Here is a 14,693-nt window from a genome sequence, read left to right as displayed (position 1 = left end):
TTACTGGGATTCGAACCCATGACTACTTTGCTGCTTTAACAAAAGTACCATCATGCACTCTGTGGTTTCCTTCAAAAAATTGTAATACTTTTAAAATGCATTTTAAATTAAATATCGTGATAATTTTTTAAAAAGTAGGTTCCACTGCATGTTTAAGTGAAAATGAAAAAGTGGTTAATTTTAGAGAAGGTTTCAGATTGAAGAAATATGTTTAATTCTGAGAACAGCACAGTCAGTCTGCTTCCTGTTTCTGTTCCTGCAATAAAGCTGGGCGCGCTCCCGCTCGGTGGAGTGGAACGCGCCGCAGAGCCCGCGAGCAGCCAGCCAGCCCGGCGGACGGAAACATCACGTGGTGACACATCTTTACGACTGACGTCACCGTCCCCATCTCCAAGCAACCTCTCCATCAGCACTCGCGTCACCAAGCGCCCTAGCCGAGCGGTTGCCCGGCAACCCGTGCCTCGCGCTCGGGTCCGGCCTCGCCTCGCACCCAGCTCGGAGCTCTGACGCGGGTGTGACGTTAATGAGGTGGGTATCAATTTGTTATGGTGGCGGTGGGGGGGAGGGCGCGAGAAGGGGAGGAGGAGGAGGAGGAGGAGGAGTTCCCCCTGTGAGTGCAGAAGCCCTCAGCTCTGCATTCCGGCGGAGCTTTCAGGCACACACCGGCGCAGAACAGTCCCGGGCCGAAACCCTTACAGTCGCGCTCCTAGAAAAGTCCTGAAGGGGAAAAGTTGCAACGCTCCTGTCTCCCAGCAGATTCCCTTCTTTCATGTGTTTTTTTATTCGGAGCTATAGAGGAATGGTTCACTTTTTCACACATAGCTGTCTGAACTGTAAGAGAAGGCGCTTTATATCTTTTTAAGGTAAGACCTCATCTCCTTTTTTTTTTTTCTTTTTTTTAATATGTGCTTTATACTTTTTTTTTTTCTCAGTTAACAAAAATGAATAAAACAATCTGGGCCCTTTGGTCAAATACGATAATTTCACCTGATTCTTTCAAATTTTTGATGTAAAACTATGATAATGTATAGTCATAAAATAAAAAAATATATATATTTCAGATAAAAATAGTATTTATATTAAATTATAATTACAATAACATCTACTTTTAGACATAGCTTCTCTCTTTTCTTTTATTTCCTAAGCCTATATAGATTGAATGAATATTTTTAATTGAATTAGTATTTTAAAACAAATACTCTTTCAAAACAGTGACATTTTCCTTTCTCTTTTTGCTTGTCTGTACAGATAAACACCTTCCTTTTAGCGTTGTTACTACATTTTCTCCACCATGGTGATCATGACGGACACCAGCATGGCTGCTCAGCCCAGCCCTGCTCAGGGGAGGCCGCTACAGGTTGGCTTCTATGAGATCATCCGCACCCTGGGGAAAGGAAACTTTGCAGTGGTAAAACTGGCCAGGCACAAAGTCACCAAAACGCAGGTCAGTCAGTTATCCTATCATGCATTTGTAGTTACTTCAAATTCTGTGCACATTTTTTATTTTTATTTAGGCCCTTTTATAATTTCTCATGTGTTCCCTTTTTCAGGTGGCAATTAAAATTATCGATAAGACCAGGCTGAGTCCATCTAACCTGGAGAAAATTTACAGAGAGGTGCAGATTATGAAGCTGCTGAACCATCCCCACATCATCAAGCTCTACCAGGTTTGTGTCTTATCTTATCTCATCTGCTGCAGTTTTGCATGTGGTCCAACAGTACGTGTGCAGATTACTGGAAGGCGTGCAGGTTCTGAGTTTCCCTCCGTATGCCTTGGAGTTGGTCTAAATTTGTGCACGAATGGGATGTGGTAAACTTTGCACTTTTAGCAGCATCGGACTGTAGAGCGTTGTGCGTCATTATTGCATGCATCAGGATATAGGAGTGGGAATATGCGAGGGAAGCAAATAAGGGGCATTTTGCATTTAAGTGGTTTTTTACCAGCTTGTGATGAGCCAATGATTCCCAGACTACTTTAAATCATAAGTACAGAACAACAGCATTAGTGCAATCCTATTTGACCTCCCTCTCTATCTCTCACTCTGTGTGATACAAGGGCAAGGACATTTATGGGCACCACTCGATCCTGGGAACAATGCATTTCTGGGATGTTTTTTCTGGTTGTATAATTGTAGAGGCTGGCTGCAGAAATGTTGGTTTCAGAGCAGTCAGGTGAGTGCTGGTGAAGGGAATGTGCAACATCAGAACATTAAGTCCAATTAGCACTTGTTAGAGCCAAGTGCAATGTGTTTGTGAGTCACGTGAAAGCCTCCTCACAAAGCGCTGCTTTACTCCCTAATCAAATTGAGGACTTAGTGAGAAGAATCCGCTTTTACCTTCTCAGCTGACCTTGCTGCACTTTGGCACCCGTCTGGCAAGGAACCTATAAACAAATACCACTGGGAAAAAGAACACATGATGGTCTTTTCATTACTATTCTCCTCTTTCTTTTATGATGATAGGTTTAAAAGCTGATTTAAACTAAAATAATATCATAACATGATTTCAGGGAAGCCCCTATTCCCCACATTACTCTACTTATAAGTGAAGGAAAATAATTGAACGATATCAAGCTATAAATAGCAAAAAAATATAGCCTTACTGCTAACTAATAATTGATATGATCCTGTGTTATTTGTATTATTTAGTATTTGTATTATTGGTATTATTTAATGTGCAGACAAAATACAATTTTTAAGGAGATTCTATAAAACAAAGCAAAAAAGAAGGCCTTAACATTGTGCAATCAAATTGTACTTTTTATTCCTGATATCGATCCATTTGTTGTAAAAGTTTGGATTTCTTCTGCATAGATTCTGCATAGATTCTGATGAAAACTTAATAAAAATACATTTTGCTTACCATTCATAACCATGGATAGTTAACTTATAATAATAGCTGTGTGCTGCTGTTGTTATTTTTAATACCTTAATTACAGAGACAACATATTCTAAATTTAACAGCGCTTCTTGTTTTAAATAAATCTACCGATCACAGAGAACAACCTTATATCTCTCTCAAGCCAACATTAGAAGGTTGAATTTAGGTAGAACCTCAAATATTTCTTACTGCAGCAATAGGTGGGGGTGGGGCGCTTCTGTGTCGATCCTTCTGTATAGTTGGAGAAACCTTGCTGGCGTTCCCTGTGGTCTCTTTAAAAGGACAGAATAGACTCATAAAAGGCCTTTATGGTAGCAGTTTCACACGGATTAATGTCTTAACGGACAGATACTAAGCTGTCTCAGTCCCTACGCCGATAGGAATCAACCTGCAGCGTATGAGGAGATGATTAATGTCTCAGTGTTGTGGCTTTAACAGGCTAAAAACCACTGATGTTCTGGATGTTTTGTTGTAAAGCAGCAGGTGTGATTTGGTTTGGCTTGTTAGTCATGAACTGATGAAAAACAGCAATGTTGCATCACTCAGATGGGTCTTGTGTCTTTCTGTAGCCTCTTTGTGACCTAGCCTTTGGCTGAGGGGTTGATGAAGATGATGCTAGTCACATAATCCTCTTCTTCCTGTACAAAGGAAGGAATCTGGCATAAGGCGGTCTTGTGATCTTCATCTTAGTACTGTATTTTTTGCCCCCTCTGTTCCTCTGATCAGCTGCTGCTTCCATTCTGTTACCATCATCATGGGAACGAGATGCATTTTTCCTTCTCTATTATCAACAATAACTGACCTTTCTTTGTCTCTTATTATCAGTAAACGCCCCTACTGGTTTTAGCTTAGCTGATCAGATGGTAAAGGCTTAGGAGGCTTTTGAAATGTAAAACATGGCTGAATGGATCGCTTAAAGCGACAGGTTTATGACGTTAGCATCACCTCAAGGTGTCTGAGCTCAGGAGCGCGGCTCTGTCTTGGATAACCTCTGTTTCCCACTTAGAGGACTTTGTATTGATTCCCCCCGTTTACTAAAATAAAAATCCTCCATTCAGTGGAATTTAGTGACTTTTATTTCAGAGCCGGCCCGCGGCGTCATCCATACAGACTTTTTGTTGTCTGACGGAAAATTGCTTTGTTGTGCAACCTTTCAGTTGAAACTGCTCCCTCCCTGGGGGGGGTTTAGAGGAAACGGAGGCCCTCTGTGTGCTCCAGGAAAGGACTGGGAATTTCATGGCACGTACACCACTTCTAGCACAAAGAGAGACCCAGTGTGAGAAAGCCCTGTGTGAATCTGTTGCACTTTATACGTGATAAAGGACGCTGGGGAAAATTGGAAATTCAACACATAGAGCATGTGTTGCCAACTGGTACTAGCCACAGAGAAACACTCAAAATTATTTAAGTAGCTGGTCTGTGAGTGAATGTCAGGAATGTTTCGGTTAGGGTTTTTGTGTTGACGTGTGTAAACCGGTGTTTAAAACATGATAAAAACGCGTTCAGGAAATTGGTCAGCTTATGTAACCGGAGAGCCGACAGAAAGCCTTTTGGTATTTTTTGCAATGAGTGGAACAACTTTATGGACAAGTATGAGAAGGAGGTTTTGGTGGTTAGGAAATGTCTGGCGGCTGCTGTGGATTTCTTGGAACAAGGCTTACACTTGACTCAGTCACATTAAACTCTCTTTTCTCCCTCCCAGGTCATGGAAACCAAAGACATGCTGTACATCGTTACAGAGTATGCAAAGAATGGAGAGATGTTTGGTGAGTTCTTCTCTGATCCCCATAATGAAACCCTTTCACTTTCATTTTAATGTCCTGAGATCAAGTATTATTACTAGAACTGTAATGCCACAGGCAGTTTTTCTGATTTTAATTAAATGCCACTCTTTAGCTCTGACAAATGTTAAAAACTGCAGAGAATCTTTAAATGTGTAGCTCAAACATTCCCTCTCCTCTTCCAGACCACCTGACCTCAAACGGCCGCATGAGCGAAGATGAGGCGAGAAGGAAATTCTGGCAGATCCTCACAGCGGTGGACTACTGCCACCGACATCACATCGTCCACCGCGACCTGAAAACCGAGAACCTGCTGCTGGATGCCAACATGAACATCAAACTGGCTGGTAGGTCTCTAAACCATTCACTGCTTTACTGGGAAGTAAAATGCTAGACAGAGTTAATTGGTTTAAGAGTATTTGCAGCCTCTCTGGGATTCCTAAACGGCCCTAATTAAATCAGTGTTGCTCTGTATGTGTGTTGATTAAAAGCAAGCGATTGAGTCAGTTCACTAGCAGTAATTAGCAGAGGGGATTGACAGCAGTAGGGTGTTTCTCGTATTTAAGCAATGATTGAAAATGTTTTTTGTTTTTTTCTTGCTTTTTAGACTTTGGATTTGGAAACTTCTACAATGCCGGGGATCCTCTAACTACGTGGTGCGGCAGCCCGCCTTATGCCGCGCCTGAAGTGTTTGAGGGGAAAGAATATGAGGGGCCACAGCTTGACATTTGGGTAAAGCACATAACTGATGGAGATAAAACAGCTAACAGGAGAAATGAGCCCTGAGTTAACCGTTTCCTTCGTGTTCTCACAGAGCCTCGGTGTGGTGCTGTATGTCCTGGTCTGCGGCTCTCTTCCATTCGACGCTCCCAGCCTCCCTGCGCTCAGACAGAGAGTCACAGAGGGTCGATTCAGGATCCCCTTCTTTATGTCTCAAGGTAACCATTTTCCTTTTGACAAAATCTAAAGACGAGCTTCCTAGAATCAGTCAGTCTCATTTTACTTCTTTTACACCCGACAGACTGTGAAAATCTGATCCGTAAGATGCTAGTGGTAGACCCAGCTAAAAGGATCAGCATAGCCCAGATCAAGCAACACCGCTGGATGCTGGCTGACCCGTCGGCCGCTCATCAAACCCTCAGCCATTCCCTCACTGAATACAACTCCAACCTGGGTGATTACAGCGAACCAGTCCTGGGAATCATGAACACACTGGGCATCGACCGCCAGAGGACAATCGAGGTAACTGAGGCTCGTTTATTCATTAAAACTCTTTCTGTTTGGGCTGCAACTTATTGGGGTACGCAGAGCTTTGGGCACCTGCAGATAAAAAGTAATGTCAGATGTGGGAAAGGGGCTTTAACAGTTTTTTTCCAGAGGCACTGTAGTTCATGGTCACTTCAAATCAGCAGCTGTAGTGTGTTATTTCTGTTAACTGTCACTAATTTGCCGTTCCTTCTTCTCCAGTCTCTGCAGAGCAGCAGCTATAATCACTTCTCTGCAATCTACTACCTGCTCCTAGAGCGAGTGCGAGAGCATCGCGCTCAGCAGCTGAGTCGTCAGTGTGGCACGTGGAACCAAAGACCCAGGAGCACATCTGACTCCACCGGCCCAGAGGTCAGTGCTTCATCCCCATGTAGAAAACCCAAATTTGTCTTAATTTAGATTTTATTTTAAAGCCTTTTTGCCCTTTCTGGTTTCCTCTAGGTTATCATGGAGTCCGGTGAGACGTTTAGAACGCCTTCTTTTTCACTTCCAGCCAAAAACACTTCTGCTGTGTACTCTGAGGTGGAGTGTGACCAAGGTGGATTATTCCAGGTAAATAGAAACCTAACAGCATTGAGCAGCTCGCTGTAGTCCACAGAAGACCACAAGTAAATGCAGCATCCAGTCTCCAACAACAGTCTTCCTCCTTCTGTTTGCCAGCGGGTGGTGTTCCCAGTGGAGGCCAGCTTGAACAGGCTCCTCTGGAACCGCTCAATTTCACCCAACAGCCTGTTGGAGACCAGCATCAGTGAGGAGGTGCGTCCTAGGGACCTGGAGGAGGAGGAGGCCACACAGAGCCTCGGGCCCTTGCTCCCCCCAACAACATCCCGCAGACACACTCTGGCTGAGGTCTCCGCCCGTTTCCACCAGTGCAACCCTCCCTGTTAGTATTTATTTTAAATACAGCTAAAGTCTCCACTTTGGCAGGTCAAAATATTAAAACTTGTCCTCCTTCCTGTCTCTGCAGGTATTGCGGTCAGTCCCTCAGATGGAGCTTCATCGGACAGCTGTCTGAAGTCCTCATCTAGCCCCCCTCCCACATTACAATCTGCTATGGGGGAGATGTCCACACTTCTAGCATTAGGTGCTGAAGGTGGAGCTCGGCTGCCTGCCGGAGCTCCTCTGGCTCTCTCCTCCCACCTCCTTCCCCAAACTCAGAGCAGTCTGCCAGCAGTCAGCTTCCAGGAGGGTCGCCGGGCCTCTGACACCTCCCTCACACAAGGTACGAACTCAGAAAGCCCCCTCCAAAATGACCCAACCTTCTGCCTGTTTGCACCTTGTCACCTAAAGGTTAATGTGTCTCTGTAGGCCTGAAAGCTTTCCGCCAGCAGCTGAGGAAAAACACACGCACCAAAGGGCTTCTGGGGTTAAATAAGATCAAGGGTCTGGCCAGGCAGGTTGTTCCCCCTCCCTCCTCCACCCGCGGCAGCCGAGGCTCACTGGGGCCAGCCTTCTCTGAGCACCGCAGCATGCTGGAGGAAGTGTTGCACCAGCAAAGGTGAGACTCATTTATGTCTGACCTTTTTTGTTTTTTAAAAGGCTAGGGTATCGTTTATCCTGATTGTAGAGCAGGATCTCAGACTTTTCATCTGTTTCCAGGATGCTGCAGATTCAGCACCAACAACCAGCTCAGATCCAGGCCACCCAGACAGGACACCCTCAGAACCCTCTCCTCTTCCTGGCACAGCAGCAGTCACCCTCTCCTCCACCTACATCCACATTTACTCCCTCCTCCATCTTTGATGCTCCCACCGCCCAACCCTCCCTGCCTTCTCCCTCTCAGCAGCAAGCTCCAGCGAGCCTATGGCATCAAACACTCGAGACCTCCTCCTCCTTCTCCGGCTGCTCCTCGGCCTCATCCAGCTGCTACGCCTCCTCACTGTCTCCCGTGGCCTCCGCCGCCTACCTTCTGGAGGCCCGCCTGCACATCAGCCAGCAACCCCAGCCTCTCCCCTTCGCCGTCCTGCAGCAGCCTCAGTCCGCGACGCACGGGCCGTTCCCCGTCTCATCCAAGCTGGCCCCTTGGAGCTTGGACTCGGCCTCCGGCGTGGACCCCAGCATGCAGGAGCTGGGCATGGCCGGACAGCAGCAGCTCAGCAGCTGCGTGATGGTGAAATAAAACGGTCCAAGGAAAGAGCACAACTGAGCGGAAGATACAAAAAAGCTGATGCAAGAGATAATCTGACTCATCGTTGAACATGAGGAACACATGTGAGAATGTGTCCACGTATGTGTGTTTTTGAGATCATATAAGCTAGAGACTAAGCAATAACCAAACTCTGGATGAGGTGGTAAATTCAGCAGCCAGAGAAGCAATAACAGACTCTAAGGCTCTCTTCCAGCTCTCCGATGGACTCACTTGAATGAGATTAGCTGAAATGACTTTTAAATTCTGATGCTGTCTAAGTGAACAGGAATACTCCCTCCACTGCTCTTCGTTCTAGTTCTTCTATAAATAAGAAGACCAAAATTCTTCCCAAACTTTATTCGCCTTTCTTGAGACATTTCTCTGTAGCAGTGCAATGAACATGCAGTATAGCGCCTGGAGCTTACGAGCATTCACTGAAGGACTTGTATCGAAACTGTGATGATTTTTTTTGTTTTGGTTTCATTGCAAGCTTGTTTTTTTGCTACGCAAAATGCTGCTTTTTACCTCAAGCTGAAAGACTGCTATCTTATAATCAGCCAAAACTGAATGAAGATGTTGTCTCACTGGTTTAGCTAAAGCACAAACAGGTACATCGGTCCCAGTCGAGCTATAGGTGCAAAAATCCACAATGTCTTCGTTTGCTGGACACCTCCAGGTTAGATGCTTTTACAAACCTTAGGCAACAAGGTGAAACATCACGTTTATCACTTCAGACATCGCAAGAGTGGAAGCATTGCTCCCCAGTTAGAGATAATGCAGCAGCTCGTCCGCCATATTGTGAGTGGCAACATTTTTGGGGGAAGGCATTTAAAGGAAAAGAATCGCTAATGTTTATATTCAGCTAACTTGCATGAGCTGTTTTTATATGCAGTTTTAATTAATTGAAAAATTGGCTAAATTAATTTAGTGTATTTATAGCAATAATGATAATTTATATATATATTCTTCATTATTTAATTTAACAATACCAGATCAAACCCAACATTAGTGCATAGCTTGACCTAAAGTGCTCAATAAGGAGCTAAAGTTTTTGCCCTCACACTGTTGCGGACGTTGACCTTCAATCTCGAGGCTCCACGTGTGTCTCATAGGAACGCTGGACAGAACAAAGTCTGTGGGAACGTGCAATATTTCACACGACGGAGAGACAAGGTTCAGGACTACTTGTATTTCACCTGAGGTTTTTTCTTTATTTTTTTTTTTTTTTACTTTAAAAGTGTTTGATCTTACTGCGCTAGCTAACTGACCAGAAAAGGTACTTGTTATATGTGATCCAATAAAACACAACACTGTAGTGATTTAGAGGAAGGCATTTCAAAACAGCGCATTTGCAGTTAAAAGACAGGAAGGAATTTTGGGTTTTACCAAAGAGCGAACAGCACAAGAGATGGGTGATCTGTCAAAGACACACTACTGACTTTTTTTTTTCTTTTCAAATGGTGTCTAAAGATGTAGCCCGGTGGTAAGCAACCATTTTAAGTTGATCTGAAACTCCTGCTGCCACCTAATCCTAAAGCTACTCCTTGTCTTTGTATATGTAGCTGTTACTGACAGGACCATGGTTGTGTTCTCCCTTTTTTGTACTTTTTTAGAAAAAAAGAAGAAAATATAAATAAAAAAAGAAATACACCTAAACATAGCAATACCATATTGTGAAGGAAGCTGAACTTTATTCAGTGGCTACAAGCTTATTTCAGATGAAGCGATGTGTGTTGTTGTGTGTTCAGTTAGTCGTCTCATATCTGTGAAAGATCTCATAGGAGAGCAGTGTTTTTCAAGGTTCCCGCCCTGAACCTGGAGATGTGCAGTGTTGATACTCCAGTCCTTTTTTGGTAGATTGCACTCATCAGTGACACTTGTGCCTTTTATTCAAGCAAACTCACATTCAGAACCCACCGTGTCTGATTGTGACTCTGAAGAAGGAATAATGGCTGCTCCTGTCAGCAGCCATTCATTCCTTTGTTCATTCATTGGTTCCTCTTAAAATTTGTTTTAAGCTTTCTGTTTGAACAGAAAATAAAATGCACTTTATTCGTATAAATACATTTTTTTGTTTCTCATAATGGAAAAAACAACAACCTGTTGAAACACTAAGAATTGTGATGCAAATCGGTAAGATGATCCTTTTGATTGAAACTCCAGATAATAGGTATTTCCTGTTTTTTGTTTGTTTTTTTCCAAAATTGTTACTTGACTGAGCATGATCACGTCTTGGTGTGTGCGAATGTGTGAATGTATGTGTGAAGAGGAGGACCAGAAGATGAAAAGGAAAAAATGTTAAAGAAAGATTGTTTATTTATGTGGCTATTTATTTAAATAAAGTTCACTTCCTTAAGTATGAACCGTGTCTCTGCCTTTTTCTATCAATTTTTAATGCCTAAATAGATCTCAGTTTTGTATCTTCATATGCTACCATAAGCGTTTATCTTGAAATATAAAACATAATAAAAAAAGTATTTTCATGTTACTTGAATTGCACTTCAGTAAATATAAACACATTTGGAGAAGTTGTTATTTCTGTTGGAAGCTGGAGAAGTACCTCTCTTCTCCAGCAGAGTCCGCTGTGGATCCTCCTGAGCAGAGCCCTCTGCACAGCTGCTGCTCGTTACCATCATCAGGAGGACCCTCTACTTAAGCTGTCTTCAGACCTTGCCTCAACGCCGCAGTGTTGAGCCAGTTGGTTAGCACCTAAGCCCTGAACCTCTGAGAACTTTGCTTGCTCTGAGATCCTGACAGGATCCTAATCTTGTCTCTGTTTTTCCAGGAAAATCTGATTCTCCTTCGTGAAGCTCTGGAAGAGCTTAACCCACCGAGCCTGCCCTCAGAGCCAAACCTGAAGACTTCCCCTGGATTCTCTTGCAGCTCTGGACCAAGAGCTGGAGATCCTAAGTCAAGGTCAGCTACCTTTCAGAAGCAAGACGCTGAAGCAGCTAACGGACTCAGCTAATCAGACTCTCTCCAGTTCCAACAACCTTCCTCTCCAAGATCCATTCAAGGACCCACAAGGTACAAACCAGAGACTATCAAAGGACAAACCGCTAAGAGCCCAGCTAACTGTCTTCCTCACAGACTCCGGTGAACCCGTTTGCCCAGGACCATAACCAGAACATACTATCGTTGGATTGTCTTCAATAAACTCTGTTAACTTTTCATCTGTTTCCTGTGTCGTGGTGTTCTGCATAATTGGGTCACATTAGTGTACCGATCATGACAATTTCATAGTAGCTGCATAATCTTACACCAAAATATGTTCTCTGACAAGTGTATAATCTGACCCATTAAAAACAGTTAACTTTGATCATGATCCAGGTTCGTTTGTTACAGTTTATATTATATGTTTTACTTCCAAATTCTTGCGCTGTTCTGCATTGACCAAAGCAGCCACTTCATTGGTTTATATAAATCAAGCTACATCTAAATAAAGTTGGATAGAAGCACAATTGCCTTTTAAAATTACCTTAAAAATAAAAATCATAAGGCAGATGTAAAAAAAAAAAGAAAACAGCACCTTGCCTTTTAAAATTATATTACTTAATAAAAAGATAAGTAATTTTGAAAACTTTTCCCTGCTATATTGGTTAAAGGGGGAAATTAAAGAAATAAAAAGGGTTTTACAAGCTGGCAGTAGTGTATAAGTGTGCAAACCTCTTCTGAAGCATATTTTCAGTCAGTTTAAATATTCAGTTTTGCTTTGTGGGATTCTATCACCATCCTGCATCTTAAATTCCTATCTGAATCACAGATTCTAAGAACATCTCTTCTCCACAATCCTCTTAAGGTGACGTCACTCCTGCCATTTTTTTCTCTGCCCTTAATGACCCTAAAACTAAAACTACACGTTTCCTCTGGTAAAGCCATTCATCGACGCACTGAGATGGTGAAAAAATATATATTTCTCTTTGTCTGAAGGTTTATGATTAAAAAATATGCATGCATTTAGCTATCTTGAACAACAGTTTTGTTCTGTCTAAATATCATGATCATGCCACCAGCTTTTGCTTGCAATATAGAACAATACAGAGGACTGCTTTTCCTCAGCTTGTTTTTATAATTATGAACTCCTCTGCAGATCAGTGTTAATTTATTAAATGAGCAATACCCAGGGGGCAAAAAATGCATCACCAGATAAAGAACATGTCTTTTAGCTCTGTTTTTTTAAATATATATATACCGGTACTATTTTATTCTCCAAAAACTGATGCCACGCTTGTTCCCAAAATTCTAATATTGCTCTGTAGTTGCATAAAATCTCCAACCCGCCTCAAAGAACAATCAGTCATTCTCACACTAATTGTAGTAAGCCACATTGTAGCCACAGCTGCCATGGGGCAGACGCCAAAACAACCTCCTGTAGCACTCAAAGCAAAGGATCTTCTACAAGCTTTTCAATAAACAGAAATAATACTTATTCAGCCAGATATTATGCACCTTTCTTATTTTTTCAGTTTTTTTCATCTACCAGATTAATACTGAAGGGCTTATGTCATATTAAAGGTTTAATTAGACATTTTTAAAACAGTATTTAAGTCTTTTGAGATAAGCAGGGTTTATTAAAATCCTGCTAAAAAAAGTTCTAAAATGTGAAACTGATAGCTGCAGGTTTAACTCCTCTCGGCCAGTACGCAGCACATGAATGCTCACCCGATCTCATTCCCACCTCTGATATTTATTCACTGGATTGCTGATAGGCCGAAAAAACTGAAGTCACCTGCCGCCATCTTGGTACTCCCCACTCTCATAGATTTGCACCATAAAAAGGCCTGTAAAGTAATTAATTACCATAACAATGTAACCAATACATGAATACACCATTAATATAGCACTTGGGGAACATTGTGTGTGTATGCGTGTGCAGTATTACAAATATCTGACTACTTTATCATTGTGCTCCATTAACACACTTATTTTGTTGTGATGTATTTGTATTATATGATATATTACATTATTTATAGGCTTCATTGACTTCTTACTGAATATGCAGTGTGATGTGTCAATTTTTTAAATCATAAATTACAGTAATAACTAGTGTGTGTCAAAGAGAAAATTCTCTTTATTTTAAAAGTCTTGAGTCCCCCTGAAAATGAGAAAATCATCGTTGCTGTAGTGTACGTATTGTTTACATTCTGACCTGTATAACTAGGGAGTACCAATATGGCGGCTGGTGACTTCACAGAAGAGTGTATTACCAACGGCCAATCAGTAATCCAGTGAATAAATAGAGATCAGTGATTCCTACCTGTTTACATGATCTGTCAATCTTTTGTTAGCATTAGCGAATATTTAGCTTACCTTTCCAGAAGAAAAATGTCGACCTCTTTATGACTTTTGAGTACCTTTGCTTCCTTAAGTTTTCACTAATGCTCAAAATCTCTACCAATGCCCACCCTCATTTTGATTTTGTGTTTTTTTTTTTTTTTTTGACTTAAAGATGAGAGTAGTTCCACCTGCTGTTTGTATTAGTGGGGAATCATTTCCAGCCAATGCTGGCATTGTTAATATTTGCATAAATGGCCCCTACAAAATCCGTACGACAGTTATTTCCATACTGCATATATTATCAGTAAAATGAAGAGTTTTATTCTGCATCACTCTAGACGTTCTGTGAATAATTTTTGAAAATTTATCATTTTGGTGAAAGAGTTGTAGCGATGACCTTGTAGATAAGAGATTTGTGCATTTTTTTATCAAAACATTTAAAATTTGTAATACAGGACACAACTTGACCATTGGAATAAATAAACATAAAACATTATTTGTACTTTTTTACATGTCAGTACTGAGCTCCCTTAAAAAATGGCAAACTAATGACAAAAAACATGGCTGTTTCCTGCAAAGACCTTTTCTAAATCCTCTTCCAACAACTAGTGACAAGGCTCTCTGATGATCCATAACCTTCCACCACCGCCACTGCTTAATGCAGAGTGACGATAACAATGATGCGAATGACCCTGTCGACCCTCCCACTGATCGAGGACAGGTGTCTGACGTCTGACAGGAAGAGCTATGCAGGGTTCAAATGATGCAACATGAAACTCTGAACTGTCCGTAAGCCAAACGATCTCTGCTGCACTGTTACATCTCTCACTGTTCACTCATTAACTCCTAATAGATAAGAGATGATGGAATGCATATTTAAAGTTCGGTGGGGTTTATGTATGTTGCATTGTTGATTCTCTCCTGTGTATTACAAGTCAATATATATGAGCCATGCAAATTTGCATGTGCTACATACTGTATGTCTTGACCTTTGGCTGATGGCTGTGGGGCAGAAACCTCAGCCTGAAAGGAACATTAATGTGCAGCTGGCACAGACATATCAGCTGCTGCACGCTGTAGACGTGATCTAGTATCAGTTAACCAACATGCTCTGCATGACAGGGAGATAGAGTTCAACAGAAGGAGAAGGTCTCTGGGAAGTATCTGCAGTGCAAAACATTTTGCTGAATCTTTCTGACGTATGTTCCTTAGAAGCCGTAAGTCATGTTAGTTATTTAAAAAATGTGTTTCTCAGACATAAAATGTTTTGCTGGGTCACTTAAAGCCATAGAGTTGGTCTTTCTAAGGCGTATACTTTCTTTTGCTTTTGAATTTAGGGAATACTTAATGTTTTCCTTAGA

The 14,693-nt window shown here is 42.0% G+C and overlaps 1 protein-coding gene across 1 annotated transcript; it reads left to right on the top strand.

Annotated features, from left to right (window-relative positions):
- The first annotated feature begins 612 nt into the window (after window positions 1-612).
- On the top strand, window positions 613-10,418 carry sik1 (salt-inducible kinase 1). Its single transcript, XM_038289664.1, has 14 exons — window positions 613-863; window positions 1,249-1,444; window positions 1,551-1,667; window positions 4,583-4,646; window positions 4,847-5,008; window positions 5,269-5,393; window positions 5,476-5,599; window positions 5,683-5,903; window positions 6,129-6,278; window positions 6,369-6,479; window positions 6,588-6,810; window positions 6,895-7,149; window positions 7,236-7,425; window positions 7,527-10,418. The coding sequence occupies exons 2-14, from the start codon at window positions 1,292-1,294 to the stop codon at window positions 8,044-8,046; spliced, it is 2,415 nt and encodes an 804-aa protein (XP_038145592.1). The 5' UTR covers window positions 613-863; window positions 1,249-1,291; the 3' UTR covers window positions 8,047-10,418.
- Window positions 10,419-14,693: the final 4,275 nt, after the last annotated feature.

Source organism: Cyprinodon tularosa, unplaced genomic scaffold (assembly GCF_016077235.1).
Source record: "Cyprinodon tularosa strain WSP-4 unplaced genomic scaffold, ASM1607723v1 ctg270, whole genome shotgun sequence".
Lineage (NCBI taxonomy): Eukaryota > Metazoa > Chordata > Actinopteri > Cyprinodontiformes > Cyprinodontidae > Cyprinodon > Cyprinodon tularosa.
Note: the sequence above shows the minus strand (reverse complement) of the source record. Positions and strands in the feature narration are given on the sequence as shown.

Coding starts and splice junctions, on each gene's coding strand:
- sik1 (XM_038289664.1), top strand. CDS start 1,292: ATGGTGATCATGACGGACACCAGCATGGCTGCTCAGCCCAGCCCTGCT. Junction 6,480..6,587: donor ACCAAGGTGGATTATTCCAG/GTAAATAGAAAC, acceptor TCTGTTTGCCAG/CGGGTGGTGTTCCCAGTGGA. Junction 7,426..7,526: donor GAAGTGTTGCACCAGCAAAG/GTGAGACTCATT, acceptor ATCTGTTTCCAG/GATGCTGCAGATTCAGCACC.